The sequence below is a fragment of the Dermochelys coriacea genome, chromosome 12, assembly GCF_009764565.3.
Source record: "Dermochelys coriacea isolate rDerCor1 chromosome 12, rDerCor1.pri.v4, whole genome shotgun sequence".
NCBI lineage: Eukaryota > Metazoa > Chordata > Testudines > Dermochelyidae > Dermochelys > Dermochelys coriacea.
The window spans coordinates 25,551,317-25,577,429 of record NC_050079.1 but is presented as its reverse complement, the minus strand read 5'-3'; the positions used below and the strand labels follow the sequence as shown (position 1 = coordinate 25,577,429).

Below are 26,113 nucleotides of genomic sequence, written 5' to 3'. Positions count from 1 at the left end.
TGGGAACTACCGTTTCAAGAGATCAGTTTAGTGTTTCTTACCCAGCCTGAAGAACCATCTCTGTTTTTGTTTCTGGTCAGGGACAGTCGGAAGCCTCTGTGTGCCTGGTACTAGATTGAAACAGCCTCTGTTGAATGGCAAGTGAACAATGATCTGCTCTGTGAACAAACAATTCCTTTCCCAAAATGATGGAATCATCAGTATTACAGGCACCAAAGGGGGAGGCGGGAGGACGTGTAGGCATGGTTTCAGTGCTCTGCTCTTAACTGGTACAGAAACAACACAGTAGTGTTTTCTTCATTCACTCAGGAAAAACTTCCCTTATGTTCATAGGTATAATTAGGATAGAGGCTAGAGTCATGGAGACAGATACTCTGGTAATTAACCAAATCGTCAGTTCTCCTCAATAGTTTTAAACAGGGGAAAAAGGGGAAAAGTGACATTTGCAAATGGATTCCATAATGGCGTAAATGAAAGTGAGGAGTCAGAAGGGACTTTGAAGTGAAGGGAATAATCCTATTTAGTTTGGCCAGTAATGATTTAGGATTTGGTTGACTAGTTAGGATTGAAATCTTAACTTGTATGATGCTTCTCAATGTTTTGATTGGTGGTTTACTTTTTGGTGTGAATTTAGTGCCTGTGAAAGGTATCAAGGAGGTAGCCCTGAAGAACGACGTCCTCACTCTATCACAGAATAGGTACAGTGTGGGTAAGCATCCGCCCTATGCCATCAACATGCCTCACTGCACTGTAGTCCATGTGTGGAGAGTAAGAGGGTTGAGTTTCCATGTCCAGTCAGTCCTTGGCCTCTCTGAGTCTGCTAGCAAGGATCCCAAATGGTTCCTGTTGTGGTGTTGGCCCTGTGGACATTTGACTACAAGGAACTGGACTGGGACCCCTAAATTCTCCTCACACAAGTCACTGAATGACCATCAGATGAGCACTTCACTGCCACCCTGAGTTGGATTTGAACCAATGATTTAATAATAATCATAATATTTTGCATTAATATTGTACCTTCTGTAGGAGGCTTTCAACAGGCTTTATAAGGGTGGATACATACGAATATTGCCATTTTATAAACTGCATCACCTGAGGTGGAAAGGGTTACATCTCCTTATCAATTCCATGTGTTTGGCTAATTATTTTAATTAAAAACAGAGAAAATTATTCAGACTGTTTCAATTTTTTCAGTGATTTCCCCTGGTGTTGAAAATTGCATAGACACACAGTGTTCAAGGGGTGATGTAAAATGGAATGAATGCTCCTTTTAGCTGCTATGAATAGAGGCTCCTCAGATCAATTAAGTGTTGACTCTATAATTGCTGTAGGATTACGCATTTCTGTTATTTTTTTTCCAATCCTCTAAGTCATAAATTAACAAATATTTCAACACTTCATAGAACCTTTCAAACCGGTGACAGCTGAATAAAATCACATTTATTTGGATGAGACATTTATTGTAACCAGCAAAGCAGCTAATAACCTTCCTAACAATTTACCCTTTTTTGGTCTGCTCAGTCTTTCCATAGTTTTTCAATATTGAGTTTGTTTTTAGCTGCTTCCAGAAAGGACTTAAATAAATAATTGTCCCAGAGGTGTTTCTGAAAAAGCCCTGCTACACATTTAGCCACATCTGCTCCTCTCTGCCTGCCATTGGTGTCGGAGGAATTATTCATTAAAGTGAGTAATGTATGGGCAGTGGTGGCCCATGGGATTATAGAGCTTTTCACCTCTAGTTTACCCATGCGAGTCCAATCCAGATCTTCTGTCTACTGCCGATTGGAGAGCTGTCCATATTCCAAAATTCCACTCGATAATAAGCACCTTTGTCAGTATCGGTACGGAGTCTGAGAGCAGCATGGATGTGGAGGATGAAGCAACTGCCTACTTCTAGAAGTGATCCCTGCCAGTCATGGTGAAGGTGACCGTTGTGCTGTGAGGTAGCTTTTACTCCAGCTGCCCATATGGTGTCTCTTTCGTGGCTAAAGGAGATCCGTCTCTGGGGTGACCAATCCAGCACAAGTGTTCTATATAGTTAAAGGACTGTTTTATTTCTCCAAGAAATCCCCTCTCCTCTAAAGTAGAGAGGCTTCGATGTTCACCATGAAATCCCAAGTAGTTCATCGCTGTTTTCCTCTCTGTGCCAAACAGTTAGTTAGTTCATGACGCATGTTCTTTAATAGGAGCAGCTTCGCACTTGTGGAATGACCACAGGTTTCTTTGTAGAAGTTACAAGCCAAGTTTTGGCTGCAGGCACAACAGGTCACCTGGAAAAATGGGCACAGGCATGTTGCATTTGCAGGTCTTTCCTCTGTAACCCACTGGCCCATGTGTCTTATGTGTCCCCCTCGTGCCTGATCCACACAGGAGATAAGTGTCTATAGCTTGAGTTGAAGACTCAGGTGCACTTACGCAGACAATGCAAATTTAACATGTGGGTGGAACAACAGACATGGACACATGTTTATGCCCATCTCTTTGTGCCTGGGGATGAAAATTTGCACCAGTCTCCCCTCAGCAGGCATGCTAATTTTCATGGGCATTAATGGGAGCTACTCAAACAAGCCAACCGGAGAATAAGCCCCTTGGGCTGTGCTAGTGCAAGTCTGTCTATCTGGGCTGGGAGGCTCCCTCAGAGCTGCGGTGTAGATGTACCCTTAGACTTTCCTAGTGGCATAGTGCAACTTTTAGCTCTTCCAGTGGAGGTCATGGCTTTGATTCTCCTTTGCCTTGTAGCCTGTGCCATCTTTCACCTGGAGAAAGAGGCTGTAAAACAATTCTGATTTGCTAGCATTTTATACCCATTTTGCTCCTATTTTTCACGGGATAAATGATGACACCAGGTGCCAGGGAGTAGTGAATCAGGCCTCTCCCCCACAGCCACTCACCACAAGCAAAATGAGGTGTGTCCTTTCCTACAGGGCTGAGCAATGCTACCTTTGCAACCCTCCCAGCTCCCAGGCACAGCTGACTCATGGGGCAAGCAACCAGGAACAAAAACTGAACCCATCTCCCTTCGCAGCTGTACAGAGCACCAGGCTGTCCCCTAGTGAGACTTTTATCACAAACACAAAACTGATAGAGAAACAACAAATACCGATTATCTTGTTTAGATCTCAGCTCAACAACTGCAACAGTGTACACATGGGAATGTGGCCGAGTCTACAGAAGCTTCCTCCATGCTACGGAAGCTGGCTGTGTGTTTTTGTTGAGCTGGACCCATAGGAAGGAAATTATCCAGCATATATAGCAATGTATTTTATTGTTTCTCTGGGGGAAAAGTAAAAAATTAGAATATCCTGTTTACTTATTGCTAGTGCTATATTTGACTGAATATCCCATGGGTTTTCCTCTTGTTGGATCGGGGCAGGCTTTTCTGATGGTCTGATCCTGCAGAAAGCTGTGACCCTCCATTTAGGGTGACCAGACAGCAAATGTGAAAAATCGGGCCCGGGAGTGGGTGGTAATAAGATCCTATATAAGAAAGATGCCAAAATCAGGACTGTCCTATAAAATCGGGACATCTGCTCACCCTACCTCCATTCCTACTGAAGTCAAATGAGACAGAAAGGTGCTCAGTAGTTGCAGTATATGCTGGGCCACTCGCAGGACTGGGCCTTGCAAGGGCAGAGAAGAGTGTTCTCTGTCCAATAAAAAAACTCAGGGAAAATGGGGTGGGTGTCGGAGGAGTTATTTTAGAATGAAAATCCTTCTTGAGCTGTAGATGGCAAAACCTATACTGAAAAACAACGCTCTGAAACTGTCCTTTATAAAGGGTGTCCTACAGGAAGGCATAAAGTTTCCTGTGTTCATCCTTACAGTATTTACAGGCCCTCCAGAGTACGTCTACACAGCAATAAAAGACCTGCAGCATGGCTGTGGCTGGCCCAGGTTAGCTCACTTGAGCTTGCGGGGCTTGGGCTCCAGGGCTAAAAATTGCAATGTAAACTTTTGGGCTCTGAACCTCATGAGGGAAGAGGGTGAGTCTGGGCTCCAGCCTGAGCCTGAACATCTACTCTGCAGTTTTTAACCACACAGTCCAAGCCCCATGAGCTCAAGTCAATTGGACTCTGACACTCTGTGCTAAGGGTGGTTTATGCAGTGTAGACGTACCCTCAGTGATTCACTTTACTTGGAGCAACCTAGTAGATTTCAGCTTATGTAAGGAGACATTGCTCAGTAGTGATCAGCTTCCTTTTAGTGAGTATCTATCTATCTAATTTAACTTGGAAGGATTATATTTTTATCAGTAAATGTCAGCAAATGTTTTTTTTAACCGTACACGCACAAAATGGCAAAACAAATTTCCATAAATAATAGAAATTTACAGATAGGGAAAATAAGAAAACTACTGCTTGAGAACTTCTGAGGGTTTTATTTAAGGATATCTACTTTGTATATTTGGATATGTGATATTGACAATATTTTAACAGTTATAAAGCAATGTAAACTTTTGGGCTCTGAACCTTTTTGGAATTTCAGCATCTCCTGTCATTAAATGATTTTGTGACCCTCCCATAATTTAAATTGTGAAAATTTAAAATTATACAAATGAAAAGATGCTTAAAACCCATAATTTTGCAGAACTGAATATTTAAACAGATAAAAATCTTAAATTGATACAATTCATCAAAATTATAAAAAATAAAAGTTGAATCCTGCCAATCCTATATATAATCTATGTACGTTTACACACATTTTTAACTATCTTATTTATATTCCTGCACATTTAAAACACACACAATTGGCAAACCAGTGGTTGTAGTGCCTTTATAGTGTAGGTGTCAATTACATGTCAGCTGTAGAGGTATAACTACTTATGGAATGACCTGTTTAATTTATAACCAAACATGGTTACGTAAGACGTGCTTTTTTCAGAATGTCATGCTCGTTCTGGAAATAGACTATTATCTAAGAAAATAGAAAAGTGCACCTGGAAACTTTTAGATTAGACTCCCTGTTTAATCATGAACCCATTTTAAATATGTCAAGTAAGGCAGCTGTAATATGACCTTTTTCTGCCATATATTAAAATGATGACTCACAGTTGAAATGACAGACAAATGTAATGAAAAGAGAGTCTCTCCAGCTTGAAGAGTGTGCAACTGATATTCTCAAATCTCTGACTTGCCTGGTAGTTTGGGGCTGTACTGGTGGATTGTTAATACTTTTGGTATCATTTTTGCTATCTCTGGTTTCACAGATACCCTAATATGTGGTATGTAAGCTTCTCCAATTTTTCCCCCCTTTTACCCCTGAAAGGTCTAGCTGGCTGTCCTCCTGGAGATTTGCATATCATTTTCCAAAACACTGGGCAAAACAATTATGCTAAATTAATTATCTTCCTCAAAGCACTTTATAAACATTACCTGGTTAATGCTCACAAAATCCCAATGGGACAGGTATTGTGCTCCTCATTTTATATATGAAGAAACTGAGGCACAGGCCAGTTAAATTGTTTGCCCAAGACTATCATGGGAATCGTTGTCAGAAAGGGCATTGGAATGTTGGTGTTCCTAGCTTAGTTCTGTGCTGTGATCATTAGATGTGTGTATTACAGGGATGTAATTGCAATAAACACAAAGGGGCAACATTTTCAGCAGGCTTCTTAAATATGCCTCTGTAAGGCAGGTTTTCTGCCTCCAGAACAGATATGCAAATATATTAAAAGGGCATGAAACCCTCACAAAACCAGAAAATTCATAATTATTGCCTCTAATTTAATCTCCAGGTCTCACTGCTCTGCTTACTTATTGGGGCCAATACAGTAAGCAGAATCGCATGCTGTTTTAAGTTGTCTGCAAAGCTACCATAATCTAGAGACAGAAGGCCAGGTTTTAGCCTTAGTTATGCCGACTCCATAGCCCAGAGCGAGCAGTAGCCTTAACTCCGAGCTCAGATGATCTTCTCCGTCTGTTGCTGCAGACAGCCAAATGAGCTTGTGCATATTAAAGCCCTGGAATGTATTACCGTATTTTTCTTAATTAAAAACAAACATTTCCAAGCAAACTTGATTATACTTTCATGTCGCTACTAGTGCAGTTGTAGTCTGAAGCTTTGGACAAATCCCTTCCATTGCCTAGTATGTGTAGCATGAGCAGTGAATTCTCATTTCTTTTGCTACTTTTTTCTTTCCTTTGGAGAGAGCACACAGCAAAGAACTACTGTCTCCATAAATCTGTGTGAATACACAGCTGGGCTGATTGCCTGCCCCCCACCCCCCCAGTCAGCTGCACTGCACACCTGCTTCATAGCCAGAAAGGTGCAGAGGAGTCAATTGTGCATATACTGTACTAGTGTTATACCCTCTGCTATTATGGGCTGGAGTGAGAGTGGCACTTTATTCTGTCTCCCTAGCCTGCAGGCTGGCTTCCTTGCTTCCCTCAGTTTGGCTTGAGGCAGTCTCAGAAACCCAAAGTTTGGGCCCCAGGTGATGAGTGGGATAGGTGAGCCTTTAGGTTTTTAATGAGGCATGTTTCCCTCTTATGTTCCTACCACATTCCATTCCATTGGGCATCACCCCAGTACTCAGTGTAAGTGGATCTCAAAATTCCCTCTCTGTGGTAAGCACTGCAACGCCATGGGCCTGTTGGAATAGTGGAGAGACGTGAGGTTTCTCTCTGAAGCATCACTCTCCCTCCTGTTATCCAGCATAGGTCACTATTGCTGTTGTGAGTGTTCTCTCTAAGGCTCCTCTCTTCACCCTCATGTTTGTGAATCACCAATGGAGCTGCCCCAACTCAGACTGACTCACCTGCGAGAGACTGTGACCCAACTCCAAACTCTGATCCCTCTGCAAGGCAACTCAGAGTGCTGCAGCTGAGGGACTGGGCCCCCAGAACAATTGTCTTCCAGTACTTAGAGAAGGAAGGTCCTTGGCCACTGACGTTAAGTCTCAAGTGAGCATGAGTCAACCAGACATTGCCTGACACAGGGCCAAAAAGTAGAAAAATGAATGACTGTTTGTAAATCAATGGGTTGATGTCACAGTGCTGATCAGAACAAGAGGGCTGTGAATCGCTGATACTGGTTCACTTCCGAAGGATGCATCATGAGCATCAAAAGGCAGAATAAAGGAGAGTGGTGTGGATGCACCCAAGATGTATTCTTTCCCAACAGGTAATGCAGAGTCAACTCAGTGCAGGTAGTTAGTAATTTCATGGTTCACAGCAGTAATTTCAGGTACTATATGAAGCAATGAGCATTTACTGCACTAGCTTCAGGCTTTCATAGAATCATAGAAGATTAGGGTTGGAAGAGATCTCAGGAGGTCACCTAGTCCAACCCCTTACTCAAAGCAGGACTAACACCAACTAAATCATCCCAGCCTGGGCTTTGTCAAGCCGGGCCTTAAAAACCTGTAACAGAGATTCCACCTCCTCCCTAGGTAACCCATTCCAGTGCTTCTCCACCCTCCTAGTGAAATCGTTTTTCCTAATATCCAATCTAGACCTCCCCCACTGCAACTTGAGACCACTGCTCCTTGTTCTGTCATCTGCTACCACTGAGAACAGCCTAGCTCCATCCTCTTTGGAACACCCCATCAGGTAGTTGAGGCTGCTATCAAATCCCCCCTCACTCTTCTCTTCTGCAGACTAAATAAGCCCAGTTCTCTCAACCTCTCCTTGTAAATCATGTGCCCCAGCCCCCTAATAATTTTCGTTGCCCTCTGCTGGACGCTCCCCAATTTGTCCACATCCTTTCAGTAGTGGGGGGGCCCAAAACTGGACACAATACTCCAGATGTGGTCTCACCAGTGCCAAATAAAGGGGAACAATCACTTTCCTTGATCTGCTGGCAATGCTCCTACTAATGCAGCCCAATATGCTGTTGGCCTTCTTGGCAACAAGGGCACACTGCTGACTCACATCCAGCTTCTCATCCACTGTAATCCCCAGGTCCTTTTCTGCAGAACTGCTGCTTAGCCAGTTGGTCCCCAGCCTTTAGCAGTGCATGGGATTCTTCCATCCTAAGTGAAGACTCTGCCCTTGTCCTTGTTGAACCTCATCAGATGTCTTTTTGGCCCAATCCTCTAATTTGTCTAGGTCACTCTGGACCCTATCCCTACCCTCCAGCATATCTATCTCTTCCCCCCAGCTTAGTGTCATCAGCTTAGTGTCTTTCACTTTCATTTGATTAGTTGAATCTACTTTAAATGGCAGAAAAGCCTTCCAATTTCCAACAGCTGCTAATCAGAACTGATACAGTCTCCCATGACATCCTCCACTTGGCTGTGCTTGTAGTCCACTTGATTTGTAGCTAGCATACCTCAATCCATCTGTCTAGATGTTCTTTGGGCTTATAACTGCTAAAACGTAGAGCCAGGGAAATGCAGTGTTGGACGTTCTACAGCAGTGCAGTTTCAGATTCCCCACCATCATCTTTACTGTATCTAGGTATGAAACCACTTGCCCTGAAAATACTCCAACTGGTATAAAATGTAGCAGCCCATCTACTTATCATAGCTGATGCCACAAACAAATGCTTCACCCTGGTGCTCTGCACTGACTCCCCAATGAATATAAAAGAGAGTCGAGGTTCTGTGGCCTGATATCCAAAGTCCTTCATGGGATTGGCCTAGCATCTCCTTCCGCGGCCATGATCTCCGATGACAGCTATATCCTACTGGAACGATGAAATTATTAGCCAATAGACAGAGGCTCATGAGTGAGGGAATCAGAACTGTGATGGGAATTGGAGGTAGACTATATAGAATTCATTTCTGCAAGAGATAAAACTGAGCAAAACTCATCTCCCTATCTCCCCCCCCCCCCCAACCACACACACACAATAAAGTAATCAAGCTATTTCTGTTACAAGAGGCACAGATGCTATGGGGATGGAGTGCATTTAAGTTAGTAGATTGATAAAAATAGACAGATATCTGGAGGCTGTAGCCAGTTAGTGGCAATAGCTTTATCCTGTTTCCATGAGAAAGAGAACAAGGTTGGTAGCAACCCAGGGGAAGGTTTAATAATTTAAAAAAGCTTCATTTCCTGGCACGTGATTCTAATTTTGACTTTATTTAAACAGTAATTTTACTAGGTACCAATGTAGCCTGGACAACACTTCTTCGCTCAGTGTAGCCAGTTCCAGCACTCTGGCCTGTGTGAGCTGTTGTTCTATTAGCCTGCACTGCCATGGTGAGTCATTACTTTCTAAAGTATCATACAGAGATAGTTTCTGTTTAAATAGAGCCAGACCACGGTTAGGCTTAGAAGCCTCAAGATTCCTGGCATGAACAGCCTATGATTTAAAACAGGGATTTAAAATGTTTACCTGCAAATGGTCTCCATTCTTTCCTGTATCACTGTGGGGAACTTCTGCATTCTCAGGTGTATTCACGTTTGTGTTATCTGCTGACCTCACCCCTGTCGGAGAAGGCAGTATGATGTAGTCTTAGTCAGCAGGTTCCTGCATCATGCTTTTCTTATCTATGCGAAGGAGCGTGCTCTGATTTTTGTGCAGTCATGTTGGTTACTATGCAATTGGGATCCTCCTGCTGGATCTGTTGTGAACAGGGCTTTTACTTATTTTATATTGTATATTCAGGACTGGGAAAATTTATTAGAGCCTTAGTAACTGGAGGATTACAACCTATTGGCAAGAGGTAGTTTTGATAGATGAAGGTGGCGGGAGCCCTGAGAATGAGAGTTCCAGAAGCGTGGCTCTCCTCCCCCATCATCCCCAGCCACTGGAGCCTGAGTAGGGAGTGGGTTTATATTTCCTCTCAGCCTCTGAGTGGCATATGACTTGCACATTTGAAGATCCCTCCCATGTTATTTTCTAAAAGGGAAAGGAGTTTTTCTCTCTAGTCCGTTCAGAATCTCCTGGCTGCTGCAATCCAGGTTAGATTCTGTCTGTGGTACACAAGCATTTAATCCAACTCCCTACCTCACATGTCCTTCCTCTCTTCGCTGGTTGGGCCGCTGAGCACATATTCCTTCTCTGGCTTTTTACCCTCAGTCTTGTTCAGTTAGCTGTCTCTCTAAATTGAATTAAGACATGTACTTGACCCACACAGCTTCTCTCTTCATGTCCTTATGTGTTTGAATCTCCTGCCCTTCTACAAGCCCCTGACTCACCTCTGAGCTGATGTGCAGAAAGACAATTCTCAACTAGTGTGAGAGAGAAATGGATCCTGCAATAACCCGATACTATACATGCCCAATCCTTTTGCTCTCCCATTGGTTTGTGAATGGGACCATGTAGCCAAAGATTTATCTGTGCCATATGTTAATGCTAACTTTACCCTAATGTATAATGACAGGGAGTGGGCATTTCTTACTGTACACTGTATGTAGCATTTATCTCAGTGAAAGATGATGTGGGGGGAAAGAAAGCTGCGGTTCGTTTCTGATTCATGGCACACTGTCAAATTAAAGAAAAGAGAAAGAGGGCCAGATTCCCGTCCAACTCACACATGCTGCTCCCATTGAAGTCAGCAGGACAAATTCTTCTCCCTTTCTGAGACTCGCGTTACTCTACTGACTGCCGTAGGGCTGTGCCATTTGAGTGAGGGCAGAATTTGACCCAAGGAGAGTTTCATGCATGTAACTGAGGCCGGAGTTGGACCTAAAGTGTATTTACTCACCTGATAACCCTTTAACTGGATCACAGAAAACATGGTTCCAAATTCTGGCCCATTGGTTTCTCTATCATTAGGGGACCTGGGGAAATATGTAGATCTCCAGCCAACAATTTGATGGTCAAGAGAGCACTGTGAACACTTGTCAAGAGTAGATATGGGCCCTGAATATGCTGTTCACCAAGTCTAGGGGTGTTTTTAATACAGGCTCCAGTCTGGAACCATCTCTGGTCAAAGTGCATGCTGGGGAATTCTCCAGTTCACACTGGGTCTGTCAGACTGTGATTGATACCTTTGCTCTGATACATTGTGCTGTTGTCTTAACATTTCAGTTTGAAGCAAAGTCACTGAATATATCTGAAAACATTGTCCGGGTTGATAAAATTCTTAAATTAGCAACTATCTCTGTGTGTATTAGACAGAAAATGTGTCACTGTTCTGATCTTCCAAAAAAGCAGTCACTGAGCATTATTCAGCTTTGGAAAGACTTGTCCCAGTTGCATTCAGATCATTGCTTTCTCAGTAAGGCAGCTTTGAGAAAGTATGTGCAATTCATCATCATGAGGAATTGGATTAGTTTCATACTATCTGGGGAGCAGTGGGGAGTTTGCTTAGCTAATTTCAATCAAAAGTCTCAGTTTCCAGCATTAATTGTTTGTGCTCTTTTGCCGAGGTCCATTGTGCATGTGCTTGATTATTCTCTACTTTGACTTCTTCCTTATCTTCAAGCAAATATGTTAAGGTGTATGTAGTATGAGCTCAAGGATGTACCCTGGCGGAGAGCAGCTATCCCATACTCATGCCCACAGAACCTTTATACTAATGCCAGTAATGCCTTTACACACAGCATCATGTAATATCTCTCTAGCTAAAGAGCGATACCAAGCATCTATCAGACTCTGATCTCCTTGTGTCTGTATTATCTACATGTGAAAATGCAGTCGATTCCATGTTAATGGGCTGTGAGGTCACAGTGACTGCATTCTTACACTGCTGAAGGCTGAGCTGGCTACTCCAGAGGAAACTAATGGCCCCAATCCTCAGATGTGTTGGGGCTGCTTTGCACCATGCTGGCAGTGTGAAGCAACCCTACACCCTGATCTGGATACTGGAGGATTCTCTGCATGAGGGGATACTTGGATCGGGTAGAGTCATTGTGGCAATGCCTATCTCATCCCTGCTTTCTGCAGCCAGGACATCCCTGTGATCTCCTAATGAGGCTGTTGGCAGCTGGCATAAATTAGCACAACCCATAAAGTGCTCTAATTTACAATGAGCCTGGTATCAGGATAGAGCACAAAGGACACCTTTGCCCATTCAGTTCCACTTCATCCTGAGCAGCTCCGAACATTCTCAGCTGTAGGTCTGGAATAATCACACTGATGGGAAAGGAGAGACAAGAAAAGCACATGAGTTGTACAAAGGTTGGAAACAGTAGATTCAAACAGTGACACACAATAGAATTCCAGAATGTGATATGCCTGCTCCATAATAGCGCATTCTTCATAGGAAATTCAACAGGCATTTAGAAATAAAGCTTAAACAAAATGCAGTGTTGCTATTAAGTATGGCGTCTTACCAAACTAATAACACACAGCCTGGATTGCGATTGGTGGAAAACTGACCATAAATAACCTGCACATGCGTGATTTTTCTAGGGCATTATGAGCTCACACCACAGCTGCATATATATTTTTCAAAATATATAAATGGAATTATACATGAAATCTTATTAGAATGCCAGTCATCTCTGTGGTCATTCATTCCTGCAATTAATGACCAATCTTTTAGCGAAAATGAACTAAAAAACTGACAGCTGCTCATAATGAATCATATGATGGGGAGGGCTGTGTAAATAAACCATTCACAATAAAAAAAAATTCACTTGCTTCTGATGGTTAGGGTGACCAGATGTCCCGTTTTTAAGGGGACAGTCCCGTATTTAAGCCCTCCTGCAGGTGTCCCGACTTTTTCTTAAAAACAGAAGATATGGGATAACTTGCCCATTTCCCCACCATCACTACTGGCGGATCCTGCTGCTGGCCAGATCCTGCCCACCAGCAGTGATTGGGATGGGGGGGGGTCCAGTGGCCAACAATGGGAATAGGTGTGCAAGGCTGGTGGTGGGGCGAAGATGCAGCGCGCGGGGCCAACCGCTCCCCCTGCTGGTCCATCAGCACTATCTTCGCTGCATGCAGACTCTCGGCCAATAGTGCCCTGTCCCGTTTCTGCCCATCTCTGACTGTGAGCTGCAGTGGCTGGTGAGTGCAGGAAGGCGCCAGGCAACGGCCAGTTATATGTTGCTTCTGCTGCCCACCCATCAGCCCTTTATGTGCTCCCCCTCTTGCTATACTCTCCCTGCTTTGCCCCTCTAGCCCTGCTGCTCTACCAGATCCCCCCAGGCGGGATGTGTCCCGCTCCCAGCCCTGTGTGGAGAACCTGACACTGGTCAGAGCACTGAGCTCACCAGCAGCCTGGCTGGCAGGCTCCTTCCTTCCCCCACTTCCTTCCCCTGGTGCTCCAGGAAAGCCCAAGACCCTCTGGGCTGGGGTGCTGGCCAGGAGGTGCCGAGACCAGCATGTGCCAAAGCCCTGCAGAGCATTGGCATGGGGAAGACTCTCCACCCCTCAGCTAAGCTCTGGAGTGGCCGGGGCGGGGGGAGGGGAACACCCGAAGGGAAGGGGGGAATTTCCAGTCTGTTCATGTCCCAAACCTGCAGCTTCAGCCCTCTTCAGCCCTGGGTCCTGCTCCGAACGAGCACGGGGCGGCTCCGTCCCCTAGGCGCCCTCCCCTGCTGAGCCACCTCTCTGGCTGGAAAAACAATGAGTCCTTGTGGCACCTTACAGACCACCTCTCTGGCTGGGTTCGCTGAAGCCCCTCCAGTCAGGTTCCAGGAGAGGTGGGTCTGTCCCGGAGGCCCAGCAAGGCATGGAAGGCGGAGAGTGCTGGGCAGGGAGGATCAGGTGTGTGAATGAGGTGTATGGGAGTGTGTGTGTCGCTCTCCCTGTGTGTGTGTGTGTGTGTGTGTGTGTGTGTGTGTGCGGGGGAGGGAATAGGGGTCTGTGTGTCACCCCTCACTCTGTGAACCCTAAAGCCTTAAAGATAAGAAGGTAAATAAAAATAATCCAACAACAGCAGTGTTTCTTTTTAACGGCGGCTCAGTCAACTTGATGTTAATTTGAACATTTGTACTGCATAGTTTGGATTGATTGCCGTTGAACTCGCTTGAATAAAAGTAATTTTACCAGGTCTCCTGTATTCAGCATAGGGAAATATGGTCACCCTATTGATGGCCCAATGGGTGAACAGATTAAAAAAAAAGAGGTGATCGCTTTTATATACCACGATGGTTCTTGACTGCAGTAGGTCTGGCATTTAATGACATTTTGCGAATGAGATCGCAAAGAGAGACATTTCAGGAAAATGTAGACTATTGTTTTCAGCCATCCTTGAAGTACAAATCAGCAGGAAAAGGGCGAAGGTGTGTCTGTATACATGACAGGTTTCAGAGTAGCAGCCGTGTTAGTCTGTATTCACAAAAAGAAAAGGAGTACTTGTGGCACCATAGAGACTAACAAATTTATTTGAGCATAAGCTTTCATGAGCTACAGCTCACTTCATTGGATGCATATCGATGAAGTGAGCTGTAGCTCATGAAAGCTTATGCTCAAATAAATTTTAGTCTCTAAGGTGCCACAAGTACTCCTTTTCTTTCTGTATACATGAATATTCCACCTCCGAGTTGAGATGTTAGTGGCAGTCAATCACAAGTGCACTAATGTTATGAAAGGGTGGACAGAATGGGTGAAGATGGCTGGTAGTAGTGACAGGAACTCTGAAAGGGTTATTCTTATCTGGGTCTCTTACCCAAATTAAAGTGAAAGGTTGACCAGGGCCTTAAGCTAAAAGAACAGACTGTCCGTTTCAAAAGTGAATGTGTGACTATTGTATTGTATGTGCAACCCTTCCTGCCCCAGGGTGCCTCTAGGGTGTTATAAGGACATAAGAGACTATGTTGATTCTAGAGTTTCCCAGTAAGTTATAGGGAAGATAGAGGGGTTCACTTGTTACTCTGACTGACTGCTCTGACAGTGGGTTTGTCATGTGTGGTGTCTGTTGCAACATTAGTTGAGTGAAGTGGCTGCACTTTTGGATCAGAATGTTAGAGGGATCAATAACTTTCACCAGCAAATGAATCATTAACTTATAGTAAATAATAGTCCTCTTTGGTATTAAAAAAAAAAAAAAGAGGTAATAGTTGAGCTCCTGCAGGTAGTCAACTTACTACAGTAAAGTTCTCATTTATTATATTAAATCTGATTCCATACTTAGCCCCAGAATCAACATTTTCTTACAATTTTGTTTACAGGGCAGTTGGATAGATCTCTCTGGAAGAGTTTTGCTATCACAGGTTTAATTTGGGGCATTGAGATTCAATGGTGTTAAAAGGACATTGTCAGGTACTTTAGCACCAAAAACTTTAAAGGTTTCATAAAATCCAATATTAATAGAAACAGTTTCATTATTCGCAAAAAGAAAAGGAGTACTTGTGGCACCTTGGAGACTAACAAATTTATTAGAGCATAAGCTTTCGTGAGCTACAGCTCACTTCATCGGATGCATTATTATTATTTCTTTATTATTTTATTTAAATGAAGACAGTTTTGCTTAGGTTTAAATATTCCCCTGCTAGTGCATGGGAATCAGACAACAAAGGTGAAACTGACTAGTCTATTTTCATGATCTGAGATAGGTGAACTCAGTTAAGAGTATAAATGTTGAAAACTATATGCAATTTGTAAAACTCTTTTTTTTATTTAAATATAATAATTTTGTAACACAAAGGAGTTTTTTCAAAATATACTTTTTTAACCCATTATCCCTGTACGTTAGTCAAAATACACAACCATAGAGAGAGACAGCAACATTAGAGCTATACCAAAACTGTTAATTTCTACTCCAGAAAGAGGAGGAGGGCGGAGGAGAAATCTCTTGGGAGGTATATGGGGAGGCCAGAAAAATTGGTTTCAGAGTAGCAGCCGTGTTAGTCTGCTACTCTGAAAAGAAAAGGAGGACTTGTGGCACCTTAGAGACTAACAAATTTATTTGAGCATAAGCTTTCGTGAGCTACAGCTCACTTCATCGGATGCATACCAATAAATTTGTTAGTCTCTAAGGTGCCACAAGTACTCCTTTTCTTTATACCATACATGGATACCATACACATTGTAACAAGAATGATCACTTAAGGTGAGCTATTATCAACGGGGCGGGGGGGGGGGGGAGGGAGAGGAAGGGACCTTTTGTAGTGATAATCAAGCTGGGCCATTTCCAGCAGTTGACAAGAATGTCTGAGGAACAGTGGGGGGTGGGGGTCGGAATAAACAAGGGGAAATAGTTTTACTTTGTGTAATAACCCATCTACTCCCAGTCTCTATTCAAGCCTAAGTTAATTGTATACAGTTTGCAAATTAATTCCAATTCAGCAGTCTCTCGTTGGAGTCTGTTTTTGAAGTTTTTTTGTTGAAGAATTGCAACTTTAGGTCTGTAATCGAGTGACCAAAGAGATTGAAGTGTTCTCCAACTGGTTTTTGAATGTTATAATTCTTGACGTCTAATTTGTGTCCATTTATTGTTTTACGTAAAGACTGTCCAGTTTGACCAATGTACATAGCGGAGGGGCATTGCTAGCATATGATGGCATATATCACATTGGTAGATGTGCAGGTGAACAAGCCTCTGATAGTGTGGCTGATGTGATTAGGCACTTCATCTGGGTTCTAGCCCACGAAAGCTTATGCCCAAATAAATCTGTTAATCTTTAAGGTGCCACCGGACTCCTTGTTGTTTTAAAGTTAACCATATGTATAAATGTTTGCAGGATCAGGGCCTTAACCAGCATACAAGTAGGTTAATTACAGAAGATAATTGAAGCAAAAGCATATTTTATGTTCTCCTAAAGCAATTTCAAAACCACATTGACTTTATTAATTTACACTACACAATTAGAGAGACAAGATGAGTGAGGTAATATCTTTTATTGCGCCAACTTCTGCTGGTGAGAGAGACAAGCTTTCGAGCTACATAGAACTCTTCCTTAGCATCGAAAGCTTGTCTCTCTCGCCGACAGAAGTTAGTCCAATAAACGATATTACCGCACTCATCTTGTCTCTCTAATACCTTGGGACCAACATGGATACAGCTGCACTGCATACTGCACAGTTAAATCAGGCAAGTCATGGACCAATGGACATATATCAGGAAAACAAACAAGGAGGTAAACAGTGTTTTATGTATTAAATTCCTTATTAAAGACACAAAGACAAATTAATCTCTGTTGTAAATGGCCACAAATCCATGAAAATCAAGCATGTCAGGGATTAATTCAATGTCGCTTCAAGAGTTTTAGGAGACACATTTGACCTACCTTAAAATAGTTACAATCTCATCAGGAAAAGTATCTGAACAATGGAAATTTGCAAGTTCTATATAATCAGCCACCTATCACTCCCTTACCATGAGAAAACTAACCACACTTTTTGTAGCACCTACCCAAATCACAAATCTTTCTCTGAACTCTGCAGCAGCAGTAGCTAACTGGCTTTGCCACAGCTATGCTGGGATCTTCAACTGTTCTCTTGCACAAAACTGGTACGAATTGCCATTGATTTCAATAGGAGCAGGAGCAGATCTTTAGGGTAGAATCCAGACACCACCGAAGTCAATGGCAGAACTCCCTGTCAAGTCTGCACCATTAGGGTCTGTCTTCAGTGGAGCCTGGAGGTGTAATTCCAGCTTTGGTAGACATATGGGTGCTAGTTCTGAACAAGCTAGCTTGCTAAAAATAGAAGTGTAGCTGCTACAATATGCACTAAGTAGCCCAAGTAGAATCCGATCTGAAAACCCAGATTACAAGGGGTAGATGTCTTGCCTTTTGTTTTATAAAATTCCCAGTATGTAGGGGCTAAGTATTACTAACATAAAGTTAAAATTACATATGACTGACAGGGTCATTTCACTGAGCTTCTTATGGACTTCAGTTCACTATTGATATGGTGATTACTTTATTGGAGAGAACAAAATAAATGCTTTTTTTTTCTGACACTGTTTGACCAAATTGTTTGTTTTACTGGTAATGCTGAATGTAACATGTTGCGTTGAGATCACTTACCTTGTATAGAAGACTGCCGCTGTTTTTCTTTGGAAGTCCGAATTCTTTCCAGCGGGCATTCAGATTTCCTGTCCCTTCTCTACCTGTCTCCGGGGGATTTCTGTGTGCTTTGGCCAGCCTAGCTCTTCATACTTTGTTTCACCAGCCACGCTAGGATTTTCTGCCTTTTATTTTTGATTGGTTTTAACGTAGTCCTTTCACTCAAGATGCCTGCCATCAATTCTGGTGTCTGGATTCTATTAGGATCATTAGTGCATTGTTTTAGGGCTTGATGAGGGCACAATAAATGTTTACAAATCAATAGCCAACAGCTGCTTTTTAGAACTGCTGAGGATTCTGATAAGTCTCTTTCTTCTTCCTAGGTATTTGTATAAAGTGTGGAAAGGGCGTCTATGGAGCAAGCCAGGCTTGCCAAGCAATGGGTAACCTCTACCACACCAACTGCTTCACATGCTGCTCTTGCGGTAAGTCAGATCTATGGTGTCTAGTGGCTTCCTTCCACTGTGTGTATTCGTTTAACATCTGACAGCCTAAGGCCTGATCTTGCAGTCCTTACTAAGGCAAAATTCCCACTCACATCACCAGCTTCAAGTCTGGTGATTAATGACACTGAGCATGCTCCATCTCTAAGCATCCAGCTGCACTTTCTTAAACAAGAGGATCTAAATCTAATACTTCATTGACATTAAGTGTTACATTTTCAAAGGGGCTTTGGCCTGGCCTCTGTGGTACTTGGTGTACATAAATCCCTTTTTGTGGAGCTTTACGTGCATTATAATTTTTGCACACAAACAATAGAATTGATGCAGGCAAAATTCATTTTATGCACATACAAATGTTTGCACATTCAAGCATGTTGCAAAATTGCACATGCACGTTTGAACGTGCAGAAATGGAGACCGCATGTTGAAAATTCGGCTCTAAAACTGCTACAGCATTTGGTGGCAGTTGTTTTTAATTCTTTCCTCCAGAACTTTCCATGCCCCTTCCAATAGCTTGTAGGATTTCTTTGAATCTGCAGGCATGTCAAAGGAATGGTCTCCACACACTGTATGTGATTTTTAGCAAAAAAGCATGGCTTTGCTACTGAGAAACTCGTCTGTTTTCAATTCATAGTGACTCACATTGATGTATTTTAACAAGACGGGTATTCTACCTGGTCTGAAGACCTCATAAATGTTAGAAAATAGAGCCAAAGCTCTTAAAAGTGGGTGCCTAAAGTTAGGCAATGACATCCGTATTTAGGCACCTCAGAGGCGTGTGTTTAAAAAGTGCTAATCACACACAAATTCCCATTGATTTCAATAGGAGCTGCCAGTCATCAATTCTGAAAAATCAGTTCATTTTTACTGAAGTGCCTAAATATGGATTTACGTTCGTAATTTATGAACATTAGCCTTGCTGTAAAAGATCTTGTTGCGATACATATATTCAGACAGAAGGCTGAGCATCAGTGGAATATGCACCACATAAATTGTTTTTAAAAGGGATTAATTAAGGATTAGAAAAAGAGTAAAAGATCATTGGCATTGAACCAAACAACTTTCTAGTGAAAAGACCATTGTAAAGTTCACTTATGAAAGGAGAGCTGAAGGTTTGGGGTTTTTTCTCTTTCAGGCTTTGTACAGATAGATAAATATTTGTTTTAAAAATGAACATAGAATTTAAGGAACCTTATAAACCACTTTGGACCATGATCAGGTTCTAAAATAAACTTGCCTAAAATTTAAGGGTAATTTGCTCTCCAAATATGCCACTGACTGAGCAGCAATTTTGCTGGCTCCCAAAATGAATGAAGTACTTTGGGCAACCTGCTAAGCAGAGGATGACAAAATACAATATCAGATAATATCTATCCAGTCATCACCAAAATTAAATTTAACCTAATTACGTGGAGCAAATTACAGCTCCCTCTGCATGGCAGAACACAAATGATAAAAAAGTCAGGACGTATGTTGACTGTCATAAAGATTTCTGTGTATTTTTCAACAGAATATTTAGAGGCAGGGGAAGGTATTTTATTAACAAAATATAATTCTCAGTTAGTTGTTAAAATGCAGCAGTAAACTTTCAGATTGACCTCCCAGTATGTATGTGGCCAATGTACATTTAGCTGAATGCAACATAGGACTTGACCTCGCATAACCCCAAATAGTGCTAGCGGAATTCCATGATTCACATTATGGCATATGAGTTTCTGCATATACACTAGGTAACCGTGTACCATGTTGTCCTGTGAGCTTATCATTACAGTATTCTTATGCTAGAAAGCCCAAACCCTGATCAGAAAGAAAACACTTTAATTTCTTTTTGTCTACCAGCTTGATTTCTGCAAGATTCACGTTAAAACAAAGTTTTTGTTATGGATCCTTTGTTCTTTCTAACATAGTGCATTTGAATGGTAGCTGTGTTATTGATATTGCAACACAGGTCTAATTGCAGGTGAAACATGTTTAATCAAAGCATACATTCAGTTACTTACAGAGATGAGCCAAAAATTGAGCCATTTCTCTGGACCCCACTTCCCTGAGCTTTGAAAGATTTCTAAATAGGACCAAATCCAACCCAACTTGAAAAGATTTTTACCTAAACAAAACCACGCATCAGCTTCATTCTTTATTTAGGGTAATGTGATTCTAGGAATTGCTTTAAAAAACAACTCAACTCCCCTCAAACATTAAGCAAACCAGTACTGGAAGGAGGGCTAGTGGATCCAGACCTAAGGAACAAGGAATGGAGGCCATACAGGACTGTCTTCTGGAAAGCAGTGACTCTAAAAAGGATTTAGGGGTCTTAGTGGACAAACAACTGAATGTGAGCTACCCATTCAACACTGTAGCAAAAAGGGCTAACGTGATCCTTGGATGTATAAGCAGGGAAGTAGTGAGTAGGAGCGAGGAGGTGATTCTTCCTCTCTGTGTGGCATTGGTGAGCCCAACACTGGAATAGTGTGTTCAATTCTGCCATCCATGTTTTTAAAAGAATGTTGGGAGACTGGAAAGCGTGGAGAAAAGAGCCACAAAAATTATTTGAGGGCTGGAGAAAATACCTTACAGTGAGAGAGCTCAGTGTGTTTAGCTTATCACAAAGAAGACTGAGTGCTGACTTCATATCTGTGTATAAGAACCTTCACAGGGAGAAAATACTGGGTAGTAAACATTGCTTTAATCTAACAGAGATTAGAGGCATAACAAGAACCAATGGCTGGAAGCTGCAGAATTCAAATGAGAAATTAGGCACACATTTTTAATAGCAAGGGTGATTAACCATTAGAGGAAACTACCAAGGAAAGTGGTATATTCTCCATTAAGACTGAACGCATTTCTGGAAGATCCGTTTTAGCCAACACAAGTTATGGGAGTTTAATAGAGACATAACTGGGTGAAATTTTATAGTCTACGATATACAGTATGTGAGACTAGATGATCTAATGGCCCTTTCTGGCTTTAAATTCTGTGTCTCAATGAAGAGATACAACCAGGCATAGATACAGTTCTGGTAATTTGGCCTAATAAGGGCAGCAGTAAATGCTGTGCAGAAGGAAGATACTGCTACTCCTTTGGAACATTAATTTTCCTTCCGAAATTCGAAGGTCTGTGCTCTCCACTTACACAGATCTTAGAAACCTCGGATAAGCAAGGGTCATCTCTCCTCTTCCTTCTTTGAAAATAAGAAGACATGATCCAAACTTTCCTCTAGGAGATACCAGTCCTGTTTTTCACTAAATGGTCTAGACAGTGTAAGGTAGTTAGTTAATGGGGAGAAATATGCTAGACCTGGATACCTCACAAAGTACATTTAATTAAGATAAACACCCAATATTTAACTATTCAAAGATTAAAAAAATAGATTTCAAACCTTTGGGAAATGTGGCTTGGAGACTACTTACAGAGATTGAAAGGGTGATAATGAGCCTCCATGCTTGATGTGGAAAACTAATGTAATTATCTGGATAAATGGGAAAAGACTCTAGATGAAGAAATTCCCCTTGAGTAATGAACGGCACCTGATTGGGCATCAAACAACTTCCACTTCCACATGTATATTTTTTGTTTCAATGGTAACAGATACATTATTGGCTAAAGAAAATCTACAAGGAACATCAGGAGATTGCTAGAAGGACTGTTTCCTGAAAGATAACTTCAATTCATAATTAGCAGGAAAGCTTAAAAGTACAAAAATATTGGTGAAGGATTCCTAATCTCAGATGGGCTAGCACAGAATTATTAGGTTTTAGGGCCAGATTTTAGCAAGCTCAGCACTCAGTGTGTATTGATTTCTTTTGAAAATATGACCCCATTAGGCTAGCTGTGCTCTAGAAATATATCAGATAGATGCAAATATTAGTAAATGGACAAAGATGAAATTACTTTGTGATTAGGGCTCCATGTCTGTCATGGAGGTCATGCAAGTCCGATTCCATGACTTCTGCAGGGGCCAATGTGGTTGCCCCAGGGCCGCCCAAGCAGCAGTCCCCAGCAGGCAGGCTGGAGCAACTGAGGCCCTGGGCAGTGGTCCCCATCTGGTGGGCCAGAGCAACCGTGGCCCCTGGCAACTGGAGCTGCTGGCCCCAGGCACCCCCTCCAGCAGCCACCACCCCCACATGCCCTCCAGCAGCAGCAGCTCCCCACACACATACTAAAAATGCCTGTTTAAATGGGGGTGGGGGGGTCCAGGGTTTAAGTCAGGACAGGTCACGGGCCATGAATTTTTGTTTATTGCCCGTGATCTGTCCATGCCTTTTACTAAAAATACCCGTGACTAAATTGTTGCCTTACTCATGATACCCTTGAACTTCCTGTTTAAAAAAACACCAAAAATTGTGATTCTTCAATACACCACAGTGTTAGCCCATTTCTAGTAGTCTTGGAGGAGGTCCCTGATCATGTCTTGATTCAGAAGGCCTGGGACATCCTCATAATTAAAAAACCTTGCAAATCTGAGCACAGAGAGAGGATGATAAAGCAAAAATGCCAGAGACCTGGGAAGTAGAGATCTTTTTAATGTAAAATAATGACCTATTTCTGCCTCTGTTAGTAATATTTGGAATCAGTGGACTTAATGAATGTTAAACCCTAGCTCCTGTGTTCTGTGGCAGTTGAGGATGTCCAGCATCTCAGTGTCAGGCTCCTTTGGACAGTTTTTACTTGTGTGGCATTGCTCCATTTTTGAATGGTGCAGACTCTCAGCTCCTTTTATAGGACATGCCTCTGAGAGATGCTCAGTTTTCTATACTTCAGGTAACCCACTTCTGGTAAGGTGAAAACCAAAGCTCTCTGGTTTCCATGGGGTGTTACAGCACAATGTAACCCTTCCTACAGAATCACTCAGAGAAAACAATTTCAGCTTGTAAAGATTATTATTTTTTTTTAATGCTGGGCCAAAAATCTTCTCTCAGCTATTATAGTGCTGAAACCTTATTTTGGCCTTGATTCAGTAAAACACGTAAGCATGTGCATAAGTGCTTTAAGTTACTCATGTGTTTTAAGTGCTTTGCTGAATCAAGTAGGCTTGGAAGGATTAGATTTTTATTGGTAAATGTCGGGAAACTTTGGTTTCACAGTGCATACACAAACCATCCTCCCCCCACCCCACCCCCAGATAGATATAAAAACTGAAAATTTAAATAGAGACAAATCTAAAAAAATGCTTAAAAATAAACACTGATATCTGTCAAAAATTTTTTTTTTAAAAAAATCAGCTTCTGCCAAGCCTATCCTCAAGTAGCAGAGATGAGAATTTACCCAGCAGGATACACTGTTCTCTCTCTTTAGAATTAAGCATTCGTACGGCCAGGAACACTTGCAGACACACGAGAACAGTTTATCCCTGAAATGCTCAGCATCTAATCCCAGGTGGTGGTATTTCAGAACATGGGAGCCCTCTTGAAAGTGTAGTGTCCTTGCAGTGGTGTTCTCTTAAGTGTGGGTGATGAGATGCAGCTATTTATGGATTGTCTTTGCGAGAGATACGTGTTGCAGAAAGTAACAATGCCTTTAGTTACTGTTCCGAGTCACCAGGTTTCAGCAGACAAGGCACTCAAACCTTTGTCAGCAGTATCACACTAAAATGTTAAGCTATTTTAGTGATGTTTTAGTCCAATATTAATGGAAATGCTCCTGTTGTAAGAGCTATAGGAAAAGAATCTTTATAGTGAAGGATATCAATTTTATATTTATATTAGTTTCAGATGATGGTAAACTTTCAGAAAATGAGCTACAAGGAACTAAGATTAAATTCCATACATTTTACCACTGACACTTTCTCCTCATTCACATAAAGGCAAATGTTCGAACTTTCCTTTTGCCTTTAATCTCCTCACCTTCTTATCTATGCACTCGCTATCCGTGGCTCCACGAAGTCACGGGACCTCCTTGTCGACCTCCTTCTAGCCCTGGCCAAAATGGCCATCTACAAGATCAGGGAGAGGAGGTTGGCAGACGGGGTCTCCTGTGACTGTGGGGCTTATTTCCTATCCTCCGTCCTCTCACGCATCCAGGTGGAGTTCTTGTGGGTGCTGTCCGGGGTTCTCTGTTCGGTGTCCCTGTCAGGTTCCCTTCATTTATCCCTCTGACCTCACCCCTGTCCCTGTTCTATCTTTAGTTGTCCCCCGTACTCACTTAGAATCCCGGACCTGTGGATGCTCCCCTTAGGCTGGGGGAGGCCCTTTAGTAGTGGGCGGGCTCTCCTCACCCACTTCTTGGATCCCAATAGGATCTCTCCTTCAGTGGGTGATTTTAAAAGGCCCAGGAAATCATAGCAAGATAAATCAGAAGCAAATTGTACAATCCTAAAGGTGTGCAGTGCGTTTCTTTCCTAGCTGTTGTTGATCAGACTGGAGCACTCACTTGGGTTTTTATACAGAAGTTTAATATAAAAGTGACAACGTGCAAGATCTCACAATTCCAGCTGATAACTGACAGCGCTGGCTGTTTCCAGCGTTTTGAAAGCTCATTGCTGGAACCATGTATAAACACACAAGGGTGTATTGTGAGATTATAGGGGAGTGTGGCAGCATACAGCCTTGGCAGCAGCTCCAAGAGGCATGGTATGGGTCTTCACACAACAGTGGTTGCTGCCAGCCTCAGAGCATAGTCTCCATTCCTGAAATAGTTTGTGTCCTCCAGCTGGCATAAAAAATGAGTGAGGTTTTGACTTTAGATTGCAAACTTTTTGGGGTAGGGATCATGTCCACATTTATGTTTATATAGGGTCTAGTATAATGGGGCCCAGTCCTGACCTGACACCTTTGGGTGCTACTGTAATATAAATGGGTATTAAAATAATTACAGCCATCCCCTGCTTGTCGTGCCTGCCTAGGGGAGTCTATCAAAGGCTAGAGTTACTGAAAACGTTCTTTTGCATATTAGGTAACTGGGAATGAACCTTGGTTTACTTTTTCCCGGTAGTAATATCCATAATGTCTTTGCCTTCATGGCATGTTTCTGAGAGCTCGGGATGATTTTTAAAATTCTTGAACTCCCAGCAGCATATTCGCGTTCTTCTTTTCTCATGGCACATTTGTAAGTACAGCATGAATCGCACTGCACCTAAATTGCATCTTGCCAGTATGTGCTGTGTAAAGCCTTGAATTCCATTCCCTACCAATGTTTATGATTATGTTGAATAAAACATAATTCAATGTTAGACCTGCTTAGGGTATGAGTTGTTTACTGTGTGTCCACCTATGATGACTAGGTCAGTAATCAGAGTTTATGGTATAAAAATATCTAAGCATTGGCTTTTAACTACTTAGCAGCCAGAGGTTGACTTGGGTAATTCAGCTGTAGCTGTGAGTAACATTTTTACTGCAAGCTGGACTGTTCTAGGCATCTAGGATCACACTGAGGTCATGAAAAGGAGACGACCCAATTAATATCACTCGGAGAGGTAAATTGTTGAAGTGTTGGAAGGATTTTTGGCTCCATTGCTTCCTTTAAAGTGAAAGGCTGTTTGTTGTGTGGCTAACATCCTATACATTTCATTCCCGTAGTTTCAAACTGGGGAGCAGATCAGACCTTTGAGCTAACCAGTCTGAGATCCTCCCTGTGGCAGCAGCTGATACCTGATGCTTAGAGAAAGGCAAGCACCAATGATTCAAGTTGCAATGGGGGAGGTTTAGATTGGATATTAGGAAAAACTTTTTCACTAAGAGGGTGGTGAAACACTGGAATGCGTTACCTAGGGAGGTGGTAGAATCTCCTTCCTTAGAGGTTTTTAAGGTCAGGCTTGACAAAGCCCTGGCTAGGATGATTTAACTGGGACTTGGTCCTGCTTTGAGCAGGGGGTTGGACTAGATGACCTTCTGGGGTCCCTTCCAACCCTGATATTCTATGATTCTATGATTCAGT

General features: G+C 42.4%; 1 protein-coding gene across 3 annotated transcripts in view; it reads left to right on the top strand.

Moving 5' to 3' along the window:
- LOC119841455 (WT1 interacting protein) overlaps positions 1-26,113 on the top strand; it is a 117,597-nt gene that overhangs the window by 31,457 nt on the left and 60,027 nt on the right. For all 3 annotated transcript variants that reach the window (XR_005288552.2, XM_038368915.2, XM_038368917.2), the window contains exon 2: positions 18,125-18,226. Coding sequence is in view for 2 of the 3 variants with exons in the window: in XM_038368915.2 (XP_038224843.1) it covers positions 18,125-18,226 (102 nt within the window). In the remaining variant the exon portion in view is untranslated. The remainder of the gene's footprint in view (positions 1-18,124; positions 18,227-26,113) is intronic.